Here is a 19,255-nt window from a genome sequence, read left to right on the forward strand (position 1 = left end):
GTGCTGTGTCATGTGGATGGTATAGATAGCTGTGTGTGTATCACACAGTGGTGTAAATGCATGCTCCTTCTCTGCTTGAGTGTCTCCCATGGCCTGGGCCATGATCCCCTTCTGATAGGAGATGGTTGGTTATCTCTTTCCTTTCCTCAGAATGCCTCCAAGGCTGCCAGACCAGAAGTGACTTCTGCGATCTCCTCGAATGAGGTCTATTTTGGGGACCGAGAGAAGGAGGAACCTCCATCCCCCATTGAGGCCAGCCCTCCTCGGTCCTTCCTGGAGAAAGTGTCCAAAAAAAAGACTCCCAAAACCATGAAAATACCCAAGCCATCCAAAGTCCCCAAGCCCCCCAAATCTCCCAAGCCCCCGAAGCCCCCCAAATCACTGAAGCTCAAGGATGGGGGCAAGAAGAAAGGGAAGAAGTGTAGGGGGTCATCCTCGCCCACCATCCCCAACCTGGACCTGTTGGAGGCCCACACCAAGGAGGCACTGACCAAGATTGAGCCGCCTAAGAAGGGCAAGGTGAGTGGCTGCCCTCCCCACCTGTAGTCAGTCAGCCTGCAGACACCTCTGGGGCTAGGCCTGTGGGATGGAGCTGCAGCTGCCTGTTCTTGTGCCTGGGACCCAGGGCAGATGGGCTCTTCCCAAGCTTAGCATGGTGGGCAGCTGGGGAGAGACCGTCATGATGAAGGCAGCAGTATCTGTGCTGGGACAGGGTGGCAAGATGGAGGGTCACGTGGGGAATGAGCTGGCTGAGTCTTCCCGGGACCCAGACATTGGGTGAGATCTCAAGGTGAGTGAGGGGACTGGCAATGGAGGCCTGAGCCCCTGTGGGCAGCACGAGAGTCAGGCCTGGCCCTGAGGACCCACCAGTTTAATCAGAAGGTCTTAAGTATGGGCTTCAGGGGCCATGAGTTTCTGAGACCAGTAGGTCTCATTGAGTGATTTGCTGCTGGCGAAAAGCTGTTAGCCTTTCAGGAGGTCTGCGACCACCAGGACCAGTGTTGCAGGGCTGCAGTGGGACATCTGGTTTCCCTTCCTTAAGGCAAACAGAGTAGATAAATGAATGAATGCACAGATGGGTGGAAGGAAGAAGGGAGGGAGGAGGAAAAGAAGAGTAGGTGGATGGATAGTTGGTGGATGGATGGGTGGGTGGGTGCATAGTGAATGGATGGATGGGTGGGTGGGTGGATAGATAGGTGCGTGGTGAATGGAAGGTGGATGGGTGAGTGGATGGTGGGTGGATGGATGGATGGATGGATGGATGAGTGTATAGGTGGCGGATGGATAGAAGGATGGATGGATGGATGGAAGGATGGATGGGTGAGCTGCTGCATATGGGCCAGGAGGAGGGAGGGACTCTGTGATTCTTGTTTTGTCCTGTAGCGTAAGGTAGCTCCCTGTGCTCCCATGTCCACTACTGGGTCATGGCTGCTGTTTTCTAGGCCACAAAGAGCGTCCTGAACGTGCCCAACAAGGAGGTAATCAGCACACAGAATGACGTGGAGAGGCTGGAAATCCGAGAGCAAACTAAGAGCAAGTCAGAGGCCAAGTGGAAGTACAAGGTGAGATGTATGCCTATGGGCGTGCATATGTATGCACATGTGTGTTTACATGTGCGTGTGTGTTTACATGTGTGTGTGTGTGTGCACCTGTGTGCTTGCATGCACATGTGGGTGAGTGAGTCTACTTTCAGGGAGCGCTGCATTTATGAGACAGGTCGTGTGTGGGGCATTTGTGGGCTTGGTGTTATGAGCAGAGGTACATACCTGTTCTTGTAGGGCATGTACAACTGTGTGTCCACCTGTCCCCAGTGGGCAGTGCTGTGAAGGTCTGGGTATGTGTGTGACCTTGGAGGGGCCGCCTCCCATGGGATTGTTATGGGAGCATTCCGGCCTAAGAGGCTGAGCTTGTTGCCCTTTGAGTTGGCTGATGGCATTGCCCTCCTTCACCCAACCCTGGGTTGAGCTCACACTCCCAAGAAGGTCCTACAGGTCCATGAGTCCCTGGATGACGTGTTCAGAGGGAGGAGGCCGGTTGGTCCCACTGCCTCTGCCCACTGGCAACCCGTGTGGGACTTAACAATGGTCCCGGGTTTGCTTTTCAGAACAGCAAACCCGACTCCCTGCTGAAGATGGAGGAAGAGCAGAAGTTGGAGAAGCCTCCTACATCAGGGAATAAGGACACCAAATTCTCATTTTCCTTCTCCAACAAGAAACTTCTGGGGTACGTGATGCTCCTGGCAGGAGGGGTCACAGTCACAGACACCGCCCCCCTAGGCCCCCCACATCACACACCCTGGACACCCCTCCACACACATCACACACATGCACACACACCTTGCACATCCCTCCATGCATAACACACCCTGCACACCCCTCCACACACATCACACACACTCACACACACCTTGCACATCCCTCCATGCATAACACACCCTGCACACCCCTCCACACACATCACACACACGCACACACACCTTGCACATCCCTCCACATACATCACACACATCATGCACATGCACTCACACCCTATTCACCCCTCCATGCACAACACACCCTGCACACCCCTTTCACATACATCATACCCATGCACTCACACCCTGCACACCCCTCCATGCACATCACACACATCATACACATGCACAACACACCCTCACTCCCTCCTCACACATCACACACACACACACACACACACTCTGCACACCCTTCCATGCACAATGCACATATCTTCACACACATCACGCACATGCACTCACACCCTGCACACCCCTCCATACACACCCTGCACACACACACTTACCTGAAGGGCTCCTCAGGAGAAGCCCCTTCCTGAACTGGCTGACATCACTGGGAAGACCCTTGTGAGGGCCACACTGGGCAGACCCCTCCTCTGCCTCCTAAGCCAACAGCTTGTGTGGATGGGGAGGGACAGCAGTGTGTGTGGCAGGGAGGGGGAGAGCGTGATTGGGTAGATATTAGCTGGGTGGCTGTTCTGGGACAGAGGACGTAGTGGAGCTCAGGACCCTGTCCTTAGAGGCCAGAGGCCAGTGTGTGTGTGTGGGGGGGGGGGGGGGGGGGGGGGGAGGGCGGGCAGCGTGAACCCAGTACGCTCAAATCCACCTAAAATTATGACTGTGACAGGGACTGTGGGTCCTTGTGTGCCAAGGGAGTTGAGAGGGCTTCCAAGAGGAGGTGGAACTGAGCTGAGACTTGGGGGTGCCAGCCTGGGAGTGGGTGTGTGGTTTCCAGACTGTGGAACAGGTCCGTGTCTGCTGACAGCCTGGCAGTGCCAGGTGTATGGGACAGGCTTCGTGCCCCCTGAGAAGTCTCACCGACTGTGGTCCCACAGGTTGCTTGCTGAGTCAAGTCCAGGTTGGGTGCCCTGAAGCCAGGAAGCAGACACATCGCAGCAGAAGGGGGCCCCTTTTCTGTGGTGGGCCTGTTTCCTCACCTGCGAAAAGGGAGGAGAAAGCCACTTCCAGGTGGCGGGGAAGTGGGGCGGGGCCGGCATCTGGTGGCCAGGCAGAGCTGGGTAGGCAGGCCCATTATTCCCAAGAGGTTATGGCCATGTTCTGAGGCCGCTCGACAAGCAGGTGGGATGGTTCTGGTCTGCGGGCCCTGTTGCCCTGACTTTATGGCTCCGAGCTCATCCTGGAGAGCTTTTAAACGCCCTTCACTCTAGGACCCACCATGCTGTAGAGAGTTTGGAAGTGCAGGAGAGGAAGGTGGACATGACGCTGTAACCACATCACACCTGTGCGTTGTGGTGTTACCTGGCTCATCCCCCACCCAGCAGGCTCGCCGGTGGTCAGCCTCTGTTTCTGCAGTTGGGAATTGGAGCTGTACCCTTGGGAATTTCACACCGCTCTGCCCCAGCCTCTGGCCCAGCCTCTGTCTCCCTAGGCCCGAGCCAGTGGGAGGCTGCGGCCAGAGCTTGCGGGGCAGGCGGAAGGAAGGCCATGCTGGCCCAGTGGCCAGGGTGTGGCAGTGCAGGGCACACCCTGAGACAGCTCAAGGAGAGGCCTTGCATGGGCGGGGAGGGCCAGGCCATGCCTCGTGAGCTGTGCGCTGTCCTCGCCGGCCCATGGCATCTGGGAGGGAGCCGTGGGATCGGGCAGTGTTCGGCATGACCGCTGACCCTCTGCGCCATGGCAGAGTGGTGGGGCACTGGCTGGGCCATGTGGACCCCCACTGACCAGTCCACTTCTGTCCCAGCTCCAAGGCCCTCAAGCCGCAGCCGAGCCCAGGGGTGTTTGGGGCCTTGCAGAACTTCAAGGAGGACAAGCCCCAGCCCGTTCGGGATGAGTATGAGTACGTGTCGGATGACGGGGAGCTCAAGATTGATGAGTTTCCCATCAGGAGGAAGAAAAATGCCCCGAAGAGAGACCTGTCCTGTAAGTTGGGGGGACATGTGGAGGGGCAGACCCAGCCCTGTAGGGCCATCCTGGAGAGGGTGGGTGTCAGGTGTGGCTGGCCAGAGCGATCCTCTCAAAGCCACCACCAACTCCCCTCTGCTTTGGTCTCAGTCTTACTGGACAGGAAGGAGCCACTGCCCACACCTGTTACGAAGCCAAAGCTGGACTCGGCGCTCTACAAGGTGAGCTCCTTCAGAGACCCCGAGGCTGTGGCTGGTGCGCTTTCTGCTTGGGGTGCAACCGAGTGTCTTCATGTGCCACCCTCTTCTTGGAGTCTTTGTGGAGAGGCTGGCTGGGCTCCAGCGGTGGGGATGTGAACCCAAGGCCTTGCACAGAAGGGGGGAGCAGGTGCGGGGTGTGGAGGGTCTGCAGGTCTGTGGGAGGGGTGGGCCTCAGGAGCGCCCAGCCAGATGCCATGAAGACGATGCCGCTCCTTGACCCTGAGGATCAGATGCAGAGCAGGGTGGGACCTGCTGGGGGTCTAAGTTAGATGACTGGTAAGGCCTCATCCAGCCACGATGTGGTGGCTCTCTCCAGTGAGCCTGGCGGTCTCCATGGGGGTCTCACATGCTGCCTGGGAGCCCCGGAGTTTCCCCTCAGAGCCTCCTGTTAACTGGAGCCTCGGGTGCGGGGCGTCCTCCTGCCTGCTCCTCACCTGACCGCGCTGGCTCCTTTGTACCTGTGCTCAACACTGGGGCTCCTGCATAAGGTCTTGGGGACCAGGGCTCCTCTGGGAAACAGTGCTGGGCAGGATGGCGCCAGGTCCTCTGCAGGCAGGCTCACTCCACAATCCCAATGGAAAACCCCAGTAACACCCGGGGCATCCGGCCAGCCAGCCCCACATGCTCATCACAGGTTGGGACCTTAAATTTTTTATTTTTTTAATTTTTAAAAACTTCTTTTTCTTGTCAAGGGGAACGGTAGTCCTGTCCCTCCCCCCAGTTCTGTTCTGACCGGCTCCCCATCCCCACAGCCGAGCGACGACTCCTCGGATGAGGGCTCCCTGCGAATCGACACGGACACCAAGCCCACCCGCAACGCCAAAGTGAAGAAGGACGGCGGGGGCTCGGCCGCGGGCATCCTGGACCTGCTGCAGGCCAGTGAGGAGGTGGGCGCGCTTGACTACAATCCCAACAGGTAGGCCTGGCCAGTGGTGGCAAGGGGCGTGGGTGCTTCCACATGGGCCCTGCGGGTATGTGAGGTAGGGCTGTGTTGGCTGTGGCAGTTTGCACGCAGGGGGCTCAGGTCGCAGGAGCCCACGCCCAGGGATGGGTAGGCAGAGCTGGACCCCTGCCTGGCAGAGGGGGTGCCGGGCAGTCAGGGAGGTGCATGTTTGCCGGCCATGCGGGTCCTGCATGTCTGTGGGGTCTTGATGGAGGGCACAGAGCTCCAAAGACAGAGGGTCCTCCCACCATAGTTCCAGGTGCCAGGACAGGGAGGCTGAGAAGTGATGGCGGGTGGGGACTGTGGCAGGAGGAGTTGAGGGGCAGTTGAGGGGCTGCTGTACCTGGGGGACCCTCTGGGGAAGCAGTGCCCAGGCAGGCACCTGCCAGGTGTCAGGGCTGCTCCAGGCTGGGACGTACAGCCATCTCTGTCTTGTCACTTTCTGAATGCCATAAAAATAACGGAATAAAACTTCCATGGTGCTCACCCGGTGTCCGAGTCAAGGGCATTTGATGAGCCTCCCTGAGACCCAAGGCTGCCTTCTCTGCAGAGGCCTCCCCCTGAGGCCCGGGACACAGTGGCTCAGAGCACAGGGAAGAGAGGGGCTGAATTGGCACCAACGGGGGCAGACTGTCCTAGAGTCTAGATGTGCAGCCTGTTAGCTGGGTCGAGCCCTCTCACGGGGGTGTGGGTGCTGTCCTGTCCTGGAGGCCCCGAGATTCCTGGCTGATGGGCAGGTGGTCCAGGGTGTGTATCCATCATCCCAGGCCAGGTGGCCCTTCCCGCCCAGGCCTGACGAGTCCGATTCTCTGATTCAAGAGAAATGGATTAATCTGGGCTTTGCATTCGATGAAAGGCTGGGGCTTGTTTCTCTCTCAATCCCAGTTAAATTTTGTTTTTAAGCATTTTGGCCAAATCCCCCCCCCCCCCCGGCCCACAAGGTATTTCTACAAGTACCACAGAGCTGAGGCCTGTTCCCCCTGCAGCTTTCCACTCAGGGACCTTAGCCACTGTGGGGGAGGTCTCCCCTTCTTGTACTCAAGACAGCAGCGGATTCCTGCAGCGTAGATGGGGAAACAGGCTCCGACAGCTGGCTCAAGGCCACACTGCTAGGAGGCAGCAGAGGGAGGACAGAACCTCCGTCTGCTGGTAACAGAACCGAACATGGGCACCAGGAAGGTTCGTCTTGTGGGGTGGTGTCATCCAGGCCGGAGTGACGTGGCCTGAGGAAGCTGGGCCCATGTGGCCTGCATGATGCCCTCTGTGTCCCCCAGATCTGCCCTCTGCACCCCCCCCCCACCTCCTCTGAGTCCATGTTCCCAGAATTGAGGCCCCACGGCTGTGTGAGTTTGTGGAGGCCACACGCCAGGCCCATCGTAGATAGAGCGGCTCTGTGGAGGTGATTGGGGCTTAATTGAAAAGGGCCGTTGCTAATCAAATGGCCATATTTTCATTCATAAGTTACTATTTTTTTGTGCAGTGTCACGCCCGCTTACGGGAGTGGGTACAGGTTCCCTGTCGGCTTTAAGGGGTTTCTGTGGGTGTGAAACCTAAGCCCCTCACTGCAGGGATGCCCTGGACCTTTGCCAGGAGAAGTCTGGCTGTGAGGCTCCCTGCCCCTTCGGGGTGCCTTTTTCTGAGTAGAACTGGGGCTAGCCAACACCTCAGTACCTGGGTGGCACTCGGACCTGGAGAGGAGCCCTAGACACCCTGGGCTCCTGCAAGGTCCAGGGAGAGACCTCGGGTTCAGGAAGACGGGCTGGTGCCCAGGACTCACTTGGAGCTGGGAACACAGGTGCCTCGGCTTGGGCTCCCGACCAGCCTGGCAGGCCCAGCTCCAGGAGGGCCGCGGGTCTGCGGATGTGCTGCCCACACTGCACACGTGCCTGGGCCCCCCCCCCCCGCAGCCTGCCACAGCAGGCCCTCTCCAGTCTCCCATTTGGAGCGTAGGTCAGTGTTTGATGGTCCATTTGCTCTGTTTTAAGTATTCGCTGTTTGGAAAAAATCAGCTGAAGAAAATGGAGGAAACTATGTTAATTTCTGGTGGATGGTTTGCTTAGTGTTTACCTCTGGGGGAAGGAGAGGGTTTGGGTAGGATAATTGGAGGATTAAGGTGGTACTTTCCATGTGCACTGCTTAGCCTTCGCTCCTTGATCTGCGCCTGCCGTGGACAGATGCAGCCCCGGGCGGTGGCCCTCGTGGTTGCAGCTGAGCTGGGCCTCGGGGTTCAGCTGGTATGAGCGGGAAGCTGGCTTCTAGGGAACCCTAAAGGTGGAGATCCTGGCCCCCACCTTCCCATCCTCTTTGGAAGCCTGGTGTCTGTGTGGTCCGAGGCTGGGTAAGGGACTTAGACCTTTAGGGCCGGCATATCACGCCCTCCCTCCACAGGGCTTGGTGCAGAGGCTTGTTAGCTCCCGTGCTCCCGAGAGCAGCCATAAGAAGGTAGAGCAGTGACGCTGCCGAATGCGGCACGCCCCCAGCGGGGTCTGGGCAGCCCTTTGCTCATGCTTCACGGGCAGAGCAGGGCATGGTGCTGGGCGGCCAGTCCTGGGCACTGGGACAGACAGAGGGCCCGCTGGGGGTTCTTGAAGAACCAGGGCGGTCTGATACTACTTGATTTTTCCTGTTGTGTGTGGCTTAGGAACATAATCCTGTTCAGTTCCAGTGAAACCCAGAACACTTTGGGCCAGTGCATCTTGGGTAGGAAGGGGAGGTGGTGTTGGAGGGGGCTGCCCATCGCCTCGCCCCTCGGCTTGGCCTGGAGCCCAGCAGTGCTTCTCACAGGGTGGCTGCTGTCCACACTTGCCGAGGTGGCCCCTGACTCAGGGACTGTCCTGCGAGTCTGTGCCCTCTGTCAGCTCCATCTCTCCACCCTCCGGCTCCAGTCCTGGGCGGCTCTTGTCTCTGAGCAGGCACTCCTGACCTCTTCTCGCTCTAATGGTCTTAGTAAATACCAGAGGCCCGATGCACGAAATTTGTGCAAGAGTAGGCCTTCCTTCCCCTGGCTGCCGGCACGGGCTTCCCTCGCAGCCCCAGCTTCGTCTGGAAGGTCATCAGGAAGGACGTCCGGTCTAATTAGCATATTATGCTTTCATTGTTATAGATGTTTCAAACACTTCTTGGAAGTGAGGTGGGAGTGAGGAGGAGACAGTGTGAAAGAGGAGGGTGCAGAACCCTCAGTGAGGCCACATGGACCAGTGATTTTTGGTGCTGCATCGGGGTCACGGCATCCCTGCGGGCAGGTGGTCCCCTGGGGAGGCCTATCGGATGGGCAGACACATCCTGCTGCCTTCTCCTGGGACTCTGGGGTCTGTGACAGGAGGAGGAATAAGCGGGGCTGCAGTTCCCCCAGCCCCATGCCAGGCTCCCGGCCCTGCCCCCAGGACTTCAGGGAGCAGAGGAGGGTCACCCTCCCCCACCGCCCTGATGCAGTGAGAGGTGTGGGTGGGCCCCCACAGGCTGGGTTGCCATTCTGTCCCGGGTGATGGCCAGAAATGGCCCTGAAGGAAGACGCCCCACTGGGACCTGCCTGGCTGGGCGCTATGCCTTGTGGGGATGTGGGGGTGAGCAGGGCAGGGCCCTCTGTCCTAGTGGCAGGGGTACCTGGAGCCCAGGCCAGCCTAGAATCTCTGGCATTTATTGGTATTGGCATGTATAAGCTGCCAGGGGATTCTGGTGTCCCTAGGGATACTGGCTGTGGGAGGTGTAGGCTGGGGCATGGTGGGCTGTGGGGCAGGGGAAGGGCATGGAGCAGAGAAGTGCCCCCCACACTTGAGGACGCTGGGCAGGACCCTCCGGAGGGCCTGCAGTCGAGGAGGGGCGCGAAGCGGCTGGAGGAAGCCTGGACTCAGCCTGGGGGTGGGGGGACTGTTCAGAGCTCTCTGGACCTGGCTCTGTGGAAAGGTGCACCGCCTGCCCCTCCCAGAACCAGGACAACACATAACAAGGTGTGGGGTGGTGGTGCCGGCTGCACTGGGTGTTTCAGAAGCCAGCGCGGGTCCTTTTGGAGGGAGGCAGCCAGAGCGGCCAGGGGAGGCGGCAGGGGCTCAAGCATGGGGCAGGGGGCAAGGACATGGTCAGAAAAGCATCTGCTGGTGCTGGGGGACAGCGCTGCCCGAGCTGGGGGACAGCAGGGCGAGGTCAGGGAGGGGAACGGGCATTGAGAAGCTGCCTCATTTCAGCCTGTGCATCTTGGGGGCTGAGAGGGACTAAGCTCTGACTGAGCGGAGGTGGGGCTGTGGCTGTCAGGGGAGGTATAGGTGGAGGCCAGAGCAGGTGGAGGTGTAGATGCGGGTGTAAGTAAGTAGGATGCGGGTATGGGTGTGAGTATAGATGCAGGTACGGGGGGGGGGGGGGTGTAGGTGCAGGTGCAGGTGGGGGTGTAGGTTAGATGTGTGTACAGGATCAGGTGTAGATTTGGGTGTATATGTAGTTACAGGTGACAGCACAGTCACAGAGAGAACATGAATGTCACCTGGGCAGACCACATCATGGGAGCGAGAGTGCTGTGGTGCCCCGTGAAGGGTGCCCTTGAAGGCACTGTGGGAGGAGCACATGGGCTGTGACTGAGGGCAGGGGTCCATGGTGGAAGAGCAGCATGGGGGCATGGGGGGGGGGACGTCAGACAGCCAGTTGGAGTGGAGGGGGCTGGCAGCTTGGGGCCTCAGTCTGCCAGTGACCTCCCTCTGTCCCTCTGTCTCCCCTCCCCCCACTTCCCTTCCCTGTGTTCCCTCTCTAGGCCCCTCTGTCTATGGGGAGGAGGGCAGAGGGGCCATTTCCACGGGAAATCTTCAACCACCACCACCCTCCCCACATGTCCACTGGTCACTGGAGGGAGGATGCGGCCGTGGGCTGTGGGCCGGGTCTGATGCCTGTGTCTCTGTGCCTCCAGCCAGCCCCCAGCCTCCCCCAGCACACAGGAAGCCATTCAGGGAATGCTATCCATGGCCAACCTGCAGGCCTCGGACTCCTGCCTACAGACCGCGTGGGGCGCGGGCCAGGCCAAGGGCAGCTCGCTGGCGGCCCACGGCGCCCGGAAGAACGGGGCGGGCGGCAAGAGCGCAGGCAAGCGGCTGCTGAAGAGGGCGGCCAAGCACAGCGTGGACCTGGACGAGTATGAGGAGCAGGACCACCTGGACGCCTGCTTCAAGGACTCGGACTATGGTGAGCGCCACGCGGAGCGTCTGACCGTGGAGCTGGCCTTTCTTAGGAGAGAATCCACAGACCGTAACGTCCCCTTTAAAAGTGTGCAGCGCAATATGCATAGGTTGTTAGCCTCCGACACATCTTAAAGCAAAGGCGCTCTGCGGGCCAGGTAAACAGTACTGTCCTGAAGGCAGCGTATTGGTCCAGGTTTAAGACAAATGTCTGGTAAGGAAGTAAATGAACGTGTCCGTCCTGAGACCGTGGGGGCCCCAGAGGTATAATAGAACGGCTTCCGCCCGCTCTGGCCTGGGCAGGCGTGCAGCAAGTCCCCTCCCCCTCTCGCCAGGTGAGGATGCCCCGTGGCAGCCTCGGGCCGCCGCGCCGAGAAGGACACTGCCTCTGCCGGGCTCCTGGCTCCTGGCTCCGCTGGAGCAGGACTTCCGAGTTACCATTGCTGTGGGGGCAGCGCGCACGCACACACTCACACACACACACACACACACACACACACACAAGGTGTGCAGCTCAGTGGTGCTTACTGTATTCGGAGGCTGTGTCACCATCACTACAGCCAATCTGAGCCCGTCACCACCCCTAGAGGAAGCCGCTCCCCCGCCCCGTCCCCGGCCCCTGGTGACCCTGTCTCCCTGACAGCCTGGGTGTGTCTTGTTCACTGCACCCAGCAGTGCTGGGCCCTGGTGTCTGGCTTCTCTCATCGGCGTTCTCCTCAGGGCTCACCACGTGGCAGCACGTGGCAGCCCCTCACGTGATGGCTGAGTGCCAGCACACAGTGTGGTGGCTGAACACACAGTGTGCGCACCGCATCGTGCGCCCCTTCCTCCCCCGCAGAGGACACTGGGGCGTCCGCCTCTGGTGGTTGTGACTAGCGCCGCGTGAACACTGGAGTGGGGTTTGTGTGGCCCGTGCCAGTGTGCCCAGGTACATCCTGGGAGGGGCATTGCTGGGTGGAAGGCTTTAGCTCATTTCACCTGCTGAGGTCCGGCCCACCGTCCTCCATGCAGCTCACCAGTTCACACTGGTGGATGCACTGAGGCTGCGTCTGCCGTCTGCGTGTAGATGAGACACAGGCTCAGAGTGGCTCTAGAAGGGGATTTGGAAGCAAGGAGCTGCCTAGGGACGCGTCCGTCCCCACGGGCACAGCGTGCTAACACAGGCCCCGCTCCCCAGGGTTAGGAGTGCGCTGCCCCGTGCTGTAAGGCCTGCCTTCGGCGCAGCCCTGATGGTCCAAGGGCCCCGTGCCCCCCGTCTCCACAGCCCTCCGGGGGGCTGCCCTGCCCCATCTGCTGGACACGTCTGTGCCTCGCCGGGGCCTGCCCTGGGCTGACTGTGGAGGGAACTCCATTTTCCGGGCACAGGGTGGGTGCTGGGGGTTCAGGTGCCACAAGTCCTGGTGGTTGAAGGTCACAGCGGGAGGTGGGGGTGGCACCTGCAAGTCACCTAGAGCGGCCGTGTGAGGCCGTCTCCTCCAGAGACGCCCTGAGGCGGGCCTGGGGGTGCTCAGCGCACCCAGCTCTGTGGACGTTGGGTGTTTTGTTTTCTGGTAGCGGCAGAGAGCGGGACGTTCTCAGAACAGGTGAGCAGTGGGTGCTGCGGTCAGGCTGCCGTGGGCGAGGCTGCTGAGGTCACCCAGGAGGCTGCCCAATGGCTGCCCCTCTCTGAACCTAAAGGGGGCCTGGGCTGGATAGCTTCTGGGGCACCCCGTGCCCGATGCTCTGCACCCTGAGGTGGCTCCCAGGACGTCAGTTCCCAGGTCTGCAGTGCCCGCGCCGGGTGCTGGGCTCAGCCCTCCCTCCCGTTGCCTCTGCAGTGTACCCCTCCCTGGAGTCTGACGAGGACAGCCCCGTCTTCAAATCCCGGTCCAAGAAGAGGAAAGCCTCCGACGACGCCCCCTACAGCCCGACAGGTAGTGCTGGCGGGAGGGCTCCGTCCACCCCGCAGGACAGCCACGGCACTGGGCTCTGCCGGCGAGGGGCCGGCCCTGCCTGCCCTCCTGGGCCTGGCGCCGACGGCTCCTGGATGGGCTGGGGTGGAGCCCGAGTGGGCCAGCCCCTTCCTAGTTTCTGCTCAGTGAGCAGCCCCGGGGGGGCCGCCTTTGCTTCTGGCCCCCAGATGGCAGCCAGTAGGGGGGCCTGGTCCACTCTCCGCCTGCCCCCTCCTGCCCTCCTGCCTTGCTGGGTGGGATCCCCTACCTGATTGGGCCTCTCACTGACCCTCCCCAACTTGTGAGGTGTCCCTGGACTCAGGAACAGGCTGGGCTGGGGGGTCCAGGGGTGCCCGCAGTGCGGGCCGCCCATTGAGGCCCGCCGACCTTCTTTCCCAAAGCGCGGGTTGGCCCATCGGTGCCGAGGCAGGACAGGCCTGTTCGAGAGGGGACCAGAGTGGCCTCCATCGAGACCGGGCTGGCGGCCGCTGCAGCCAAGCTGTCCCAGCAGGTGAGGAGGGGCCCTGCCCGATGCAGAAGCCACCCGTTCTGAGGGCTGGCACCGGCTGGGGGGATCTGGGTATTCTTGATTCAGGCCCCCGAGTCCCCACAGTGGGGTGCGGTGGTGGGAACCGGTGGCCGGGGCCCCTCACACTGACTTGTGGTGAGAACCGTAGTCCTAGGTGCAGGGGACACCGCTCCTTGGGGCCTCCCCTCTTCCTCTTGCCCTCACGGAGCTGAGGGGGCTGCTCCTCTCCGACCATTTCCTTTGCCACTTCAGCTCCTCCTGGTCCCAGCTCCCTCAGAAGAGAGGGTCTCGGACTCTCAGGTGTCACCCAGCCCAGGCCCGACCCCATCTGGGCACCTGAGGAGGTTAACAGGACCACAGTGAACATTCTAGAGCCAAGAGTCCCGAGGCGGCTCAGAGCAGGGTGACGGAGGAGGGCGCTGAGCATCGTGCCACACCCCACGTGGTCCCCTGTGCAGGGCATCCCCCCGCATGAGGGAGCGTGGTGCCCTCCTGGGCCCAGCCCTGCCCTGAGCCGCGCAGGCACTGGCCCAGCCCTCTCGGCCCCGACAGCGCTGGCACTCAGCTCCCTGGAGAGGCCTCCCCTGGGTCCAGGGTGGTGAGGGCTGCTCCTGCCTGACTGCCCAGCACCTGAGGCCCGCCCTGCCCCGCCCCACCCCACCCTGATGGCTAACTGGCCCACCTGCTTCGTTCAAAGGAGGAGCAGAAAAGCAGGAAGAAAAAGAACTCCAAGAGGAAGCTGACGCCCACCACCACCTCCACCTCCACCTCCGCCTCCGCCTCCACCACCTCGGCCAGCAGCACCTCGGCCTCCACCACCTCGGCCTCCACCACCCCAGCCTCTGCCACCCCTGCCTCCACCAGCACGGCCTCCACCAGCACCGCCAGCAGCCAGGCCTCGCAGGAGGGCAGCTCGCCCGAGATCCCGCCTGAGGCGCACAGCAGCAGCCTGGCCGACCATGAGTACACCGTGGCCGGCACCTTCAGCGGGGCCCAGGCAAGCCGTGCCTCTCAGCCCATGGCGCCCGGGGTCTTCCTCACACAGAGGCGGCCCTCCGCGTCGTCCCCCAACAACACCGCCGCCAAAGGTACCGTACCTGCCGGCCCTGCGCGGCCTAGACTTGCAGCCTGTCTCCGTAGATGACCGCAGGCTGCCTCTGTCCCCGGAGCCCCGTGTGTGTGGCCGCACAGTCAGTGTGGGGGAGGAATGGCCTCTCTCAAGGTTGAGGGCCAGAGTCCCACAAGGGGCGGGGGGAGGGGGGGGTCTGGTTACCTGAGTTTGGGCCAGGTCCCCAGACCCCGAGGGCTTTGGCTTTGGGCTTAGCTTGGAGTCAGGGTGTGGTAAACCGTCTGCCAAGGGTTCTCTGGGAGGGGTCCAGGGTGACTGGCCCAGGACCCTCTGTGAATTGTGGGTGGCACGACTGTCTGGCATCTCCCCCGTCCGGCCCCTGGCCCCCTGGTTAGTGGTTGGCTCACTCCTCCTGCCTCGAAGGACTTGCGCTCCCAGCAGAGTCCTTCACGCTGGCCCTGAGACCCAGCCGGTGGGGGACACGGCTCGTGGCTCCAGGTGGCCCTGTAGCCAGGAGGTAGGCAGGGACCTCACTTCACCCCGGTGCCATTGCCTGGCCCGTCCCCACCCTGGCCTCAGCCCCACTCCTTCGTCCCTGCCCCCCGTCGATGCGGCCCCTGAGCTGGGGGCTTGGTGGAAGATTTGTGCTTTCGGAGGGGTGCAGGTCCCCCAGGCTCGGGGTCACAGACCCACTTCCCGCCAGATGGGAGCGTGAAGGGGGGTTTGCACTCCCACCCCACACGCTGCTCCTCTTGCCCTCTCACACAGCTATCTGCCTTTTTGTGTCCCCTCTTCTACCCCCAGGAAAACGTACAAAAAAGGGCATGGCCACCGCCAAGCAGAGGCTTGGGAAAATTTTGAAAATTCATCGGAATGGAAAACTGCTCCTTTAAAGTTTGGAGAGCCAGGATCCTTCTGCTCCGCTCAGGACCCCGGAGCCCCGCTACATCATCAGCCCCCAGGAGGGTGGCCTCGCCGCCGCGCCCCGGGAGGCCTGGCTTCCTCCAGCCTCTACTCCCCACACCTGAGCAAGCGCCTGCTGCTTCGGCAGGCGGAGCTCACCAATACGGACAGATGTCCCTTTTCACGTTGCTTAGAGTGACCAGTTCCCGAAACTCGGCCCCGCCAGTCTGAGGACCATTCCGGTTTCAGGACCGCCTCTAGGCACCCCGAGCGCGGCGGTGGTGGCAGAGCCCTGCAGCTCTGCTGGGAGCATGAGTCCTTCGAGGAAGGAGGAGTGAGCCAACATTCACAGGCCCAGAGTCTGAGCCAGCCACAGGCTGGTAGCCTCCAGAGGCTTAAAAAAAGGCAAAGAACACGAGAGAGGAAGAGGAGGAGAAAGCAGGGTGTTTATGTGCCCCCCATCTCTTCCCAAGTGATTCTCCGACACGTCCAGAGAGCGTTCATTCTGGCTCCAGGAGAGGGGGGCCTCCAGGCTCCCTGGCCGGCACGTGGCAGGCCAGATGGTGGGTGTCGCCCCTGAATGCCCAGGGCATTTCTAGGAACGACTGGGCCGGCAGCAGGGTCAGCGTATTAGTGGGTAGGGGAGCCACCGTGGGATCCCCAGCCCTGATGCGGGCCCAGGGGCCCAGGCAAAGCCGCGTGGTGGGTCCTGTCCAGTCCCACTGGCCACACTCCCAAAAGCACTTGCCAGCCAAGGCACCCTGCCCGGGCCTGGCGGGGCGGATGGCGGCCGGGCGGCCCGAAGATGCGGGGGGCCTGGCACTTCTGTCTTGTCACCTGTCACTTGGTGTCGAGTGCATGGGTGGCTCCTGGACCGCGAGTCCACCCATGGACACGAGGGGCTGGATTTGTTTCTCAGGCAATCCTGTATTTTAATTTTAGATGTATTTCCTGAAGCATATTTTTCATAGAATGTAGCGTGTAAATAGCTTTTTAAATAACTTCTTTTTTATAAGAGTAAAAGTATCTTTAGGAATTTCTTTGTAGAGTCCTTCATTAACATTTATACGAGTTTTTTGCTGAGTCTGATGAACAGTTGGGTTTCCAATGCTTTTTCTTTTCCTTCCTTTTTTTATTGCTATGGTTATTTTTTTATTTTATTTTAGGGACTAAGGTATTGCCTGAAAAACAAGTGATGTCTGTGCAGCCTTATATCTGTCTTTACAGAAGCAAACAGTACACAAAAGATCTATTTCAGATATGTTTGAAGATGAGTCTTCAACTTGAATACCAGCTTTCTTTCCTTCCTGTTGATGAAGGGGTGGGGACAGTTATTTTACTAGCACCTTGTGAAGTGTTCTGTGTTTTGTGATGCTGTAATTTATTAATGTTTGTAGCTTTTTATATTTGTATATTTCTTATGAGCTTTGTTTATATGCCCATCCCTGGGTGTTCTGTCCGCACGGAGCGGCGGCTTCGTGCAGGCCTTGGCCCCTGGCTCGCCTGTCGGAGACGTGGCCGCCGAGCCCCGGGGTGGGCCAGGCCACGCTCCTGGACCCGACTCCTCCAGCCCAGCGTTTTGAAGGTTTCCTTGCCTGTTATTGTTGAACATTTATATAATCTAACCCGGCCATCAAACTGTTCTCTCTCTCTCTCTTATTTTTTAATTTTATTATTATTTTGGCAACATGTACATTTCTAACAAAGTTTATCGTGGCTATTAAAGTGTTTTATTTCCCAATTCATATTACTCTTGTATTGAGTCCATGAGGTCTAAGGCAACTTAAATCAAAGTTTTAAAAGAGTAAAGATATTTCAGGTTTTGTACAGAACCATGTCTGTGTCATTTCTGCCTCATTCACCGCCGTCCATCCTGCAGTGAGGGTGGCAGGGGTCCTCAAGGGGGCGGGGGGCACTGCGGTCGGGGGGTCAGGTCTTGTGCGCCCTGAGGGCTGGGTGGGAGGGTGGGCAGTCAGACCAGGCCCCCTGCCCACGTCAGAGCCGCCAGTGTTCCCCTGAGACTCCTGATGGCCTGTGGGCACATACACTGCCTGCACCCCAAGCAGCCTGCAGGAATGGGCAGAAGACACCTGTGGGGCAGGCAGCCTCCGAGACCCTAACCTTACTAGCCTCAGCCCCAAGCATCCTCTAACACCTTATGGTTCACAGATGGGCACTTGGGCTGAGTCCAGTGAGCACAGGGCCAACAGGGCACTCGGGAACAAATACAGGGTTTCGTCTACATCTGACATTGTTCACAGCAAATGAACAAAGGCAGAGTCCACACCCCAGCCCCCACCCCACACAGACAAGTGCGGGCGCAGTGAAGATCAAGGATTGGAGGGAAAGAAAGATGAGCTGCGGGAGGGGCCGCTGCAGAGGAGCGCTGGGGCTGCCTGGCTGCCGGGCATCGCTGGGCCCTGGGACGGGACCCTCTCCCCAGGGACCCACAGCTTGAGTCCATTCTACTGGACCCCCAAGAGGCATGGCCCCTACCCATGCCCAGGCCAGGCACTGCACCTGCCTGGGCAGTGTTCTACCCAGATGCAGCCAGACTTGGCCACGTGGCACCCCACACCCTCATCTCAGAACCGGGAACCCTGCCTGGCCCTTGGCTGCCCTCTGCAGCCCCCCTCCCCCCCAGACCCAGTTCTTCCCCCTCCCCACCATCCCAAGCTGGCTGGCCCCTGAGCCCAGGCCCCGGAGGCTAAGCTGTGCTCCATGGGTCCCTTGGCGTTGGTACCCGACCTCCAGAGGGCTGTCAGGCAGGGCTCCCAAAGGCCACCCAGAGTCCCCCAGGTCCAGGCCCATCCTGGTCTGCACCCACGCAATCCTGGTGCCGTGTGGCCCAGCCCTGCCATGGGACCTCACTGTGGCCCCGCGTGCCAGGTGATTGGGTGTCTGCAAGCACCTGAGACTCACGTGTCTGGGTGAGCTTGTGGCAGGGGCAGCAAGGGGCCCGGGTCTTCTCTCAATTCGGGGCCGAGAGCCCCGAGACAGTGAACTGGGAGGGAGGGGCTGAATGTGCTCCCAGCATGGCCCATGGGCCCAGCTCCAACTCCTTCCTCCCTGACCGTGGTCCCACTGGAAGGGGAGACTCTGCCTGGCAAGCTCATGCACGAAGGCCCCAGGCCATGTCTGCACCTGGGCCTTCACCACGGCTTTCTGAGGGTGTGAGGGAGGCAGTCAGACCAGGAGAAACCTTTCGGGCCACCTTGGACCCATCCTGTGTGCAGTCCCCTCTCAGGGTCTCAGGACCAAACCAGAGCTGTGTCCCCAACATGGCAGGTCCGTGGCACGTGAAGACACAGGGCAACAGGCCCTGAGGACTCAGAACCAAGACCCTCCTCCCTTCCAGGCTCCGCTCACCAGTCTGGCTCACAGGTGTCCTGACAGTGCCAGTGCCTCGCCGGGTGCTGCAAGACCCCTTGCCCATCGCCATTTTGCAGCCCCCTGGCGGCGGGTGGCTGGCGTGAGAGTGGAACACCACCATCCTGTGGTTGTCCCGGGGGCCGCAGGATGCCAGTGGTTGGGGTCCTGGAGTTCCCCCCTGCGAGAAGAGCCACCTGGCCAGCAGAGGACTTTGCCGAGAAAACGTGAAGACCTGCATGCGAGGCCTCGGAGATGTGCAGGCTCCGTCCTACAGGGATGCGGTGCGGCCGCAGCCTGTGCCCTGAACAGCGCTGAAATAATCAGCCTGTAACTCAGATTTCCAAGGTTCGTTGGATTCCTGAGTCATTTTCTGAGCACCTACTGTGTGCTGGGCTGTTGAGGATCTTCCAGAGCCTTCATCAAAGCCGACAACAAGCCCACTTTGCCAAGGACACCAAGCTAAGCAAAGGGCCTGCTGCCCCGTGCCTTGCCATGTCTGGGACCCTAACCATCGCCGGCTCCCTTGGAGAGTAGGACATACTGTGTCCCCTAAAATCCGGGTAGAGGGCGGTCTGAGATGTCCTCGGAGCCACCCACAGGAGATGAAAGTGTCTTCAGCCAATGTGAGCAAAGGCCCTGGGCAGGCTCAGGGTGCTAAGATGGTGCGAGTGAGGCGGGGCCAGTTCAGTGAGGACCTAGGGCGTCCACACGGGGACC

The 19,255-nt window shown here is 60.3% G+C and overlaps 1 protein-coding gene across 1 annotated transcript in view; it reads left to right on the forward strand.

Annotated features, from left to right (window-relative positions):
• Positions 1-16,998, forward strand: part of PHF2 (PHD finger protein 2) — a 101,094-nt gene extending 84,096 nt beyond the window's left edge. Inside the window, exons 13-23 of the mRNA XM_054727059.1 lie at positions 151-519; positions 1,443-1,562; positions 2,105-2,223; positions 4,215-4,393; positions 4,526-4,596; positions 5,388-5,551; positions 10,470-10,741; positions 12,552-12,647; positions 13,067-13,176; positions 13,892-14,282; positions 15,068-16,998. Of these exons, the coding sequence (XP_054583034.1) occupies positions 151-519; positions 1,443-1,562; positions 2,105-2,223; positions 4,215-4,393; positions 4,526-4,596; positions 5,388-5,551; positions 10,470-10,741; positions 12,552-12,647; positions 13,067-13,176; positions 13,892-14,282; positions 15,068-15,156 (1,980 nt within the window). The 3' untranslated portion in view covers positions 15,157-16,998. The remainder of the gene's footprint in view (positions 1-150; positions 520-1,442; positions 1,563-2,104; positions 2,224-4,214; positions 4,394-4,525; positions 4,597-5,387; positions 5,552-10,469; positions 10,742-12,551; positions 12,648-13,066; positions 13,177-13,891; positions 14,283-15,067) is intronic.
• Positions 16,999-19,255: the final 2,257 nt, after the last annotated feature.

Source organism: Eptesicus fuscus, chromosome 15 (assembly GCF_027574615.1).
Source record: "Eptesicus fuscus isolate TK198812 chromosome 15, DD_ASM_mEF_20220401, whole genome shotgun sequence".
Lineage (NCBI taxonomy): Eukaryota > Metazoa > Chordata > Mammalia > Chiroptera > Vespertilionidae > Eptesicus > Eptesicus fuscus.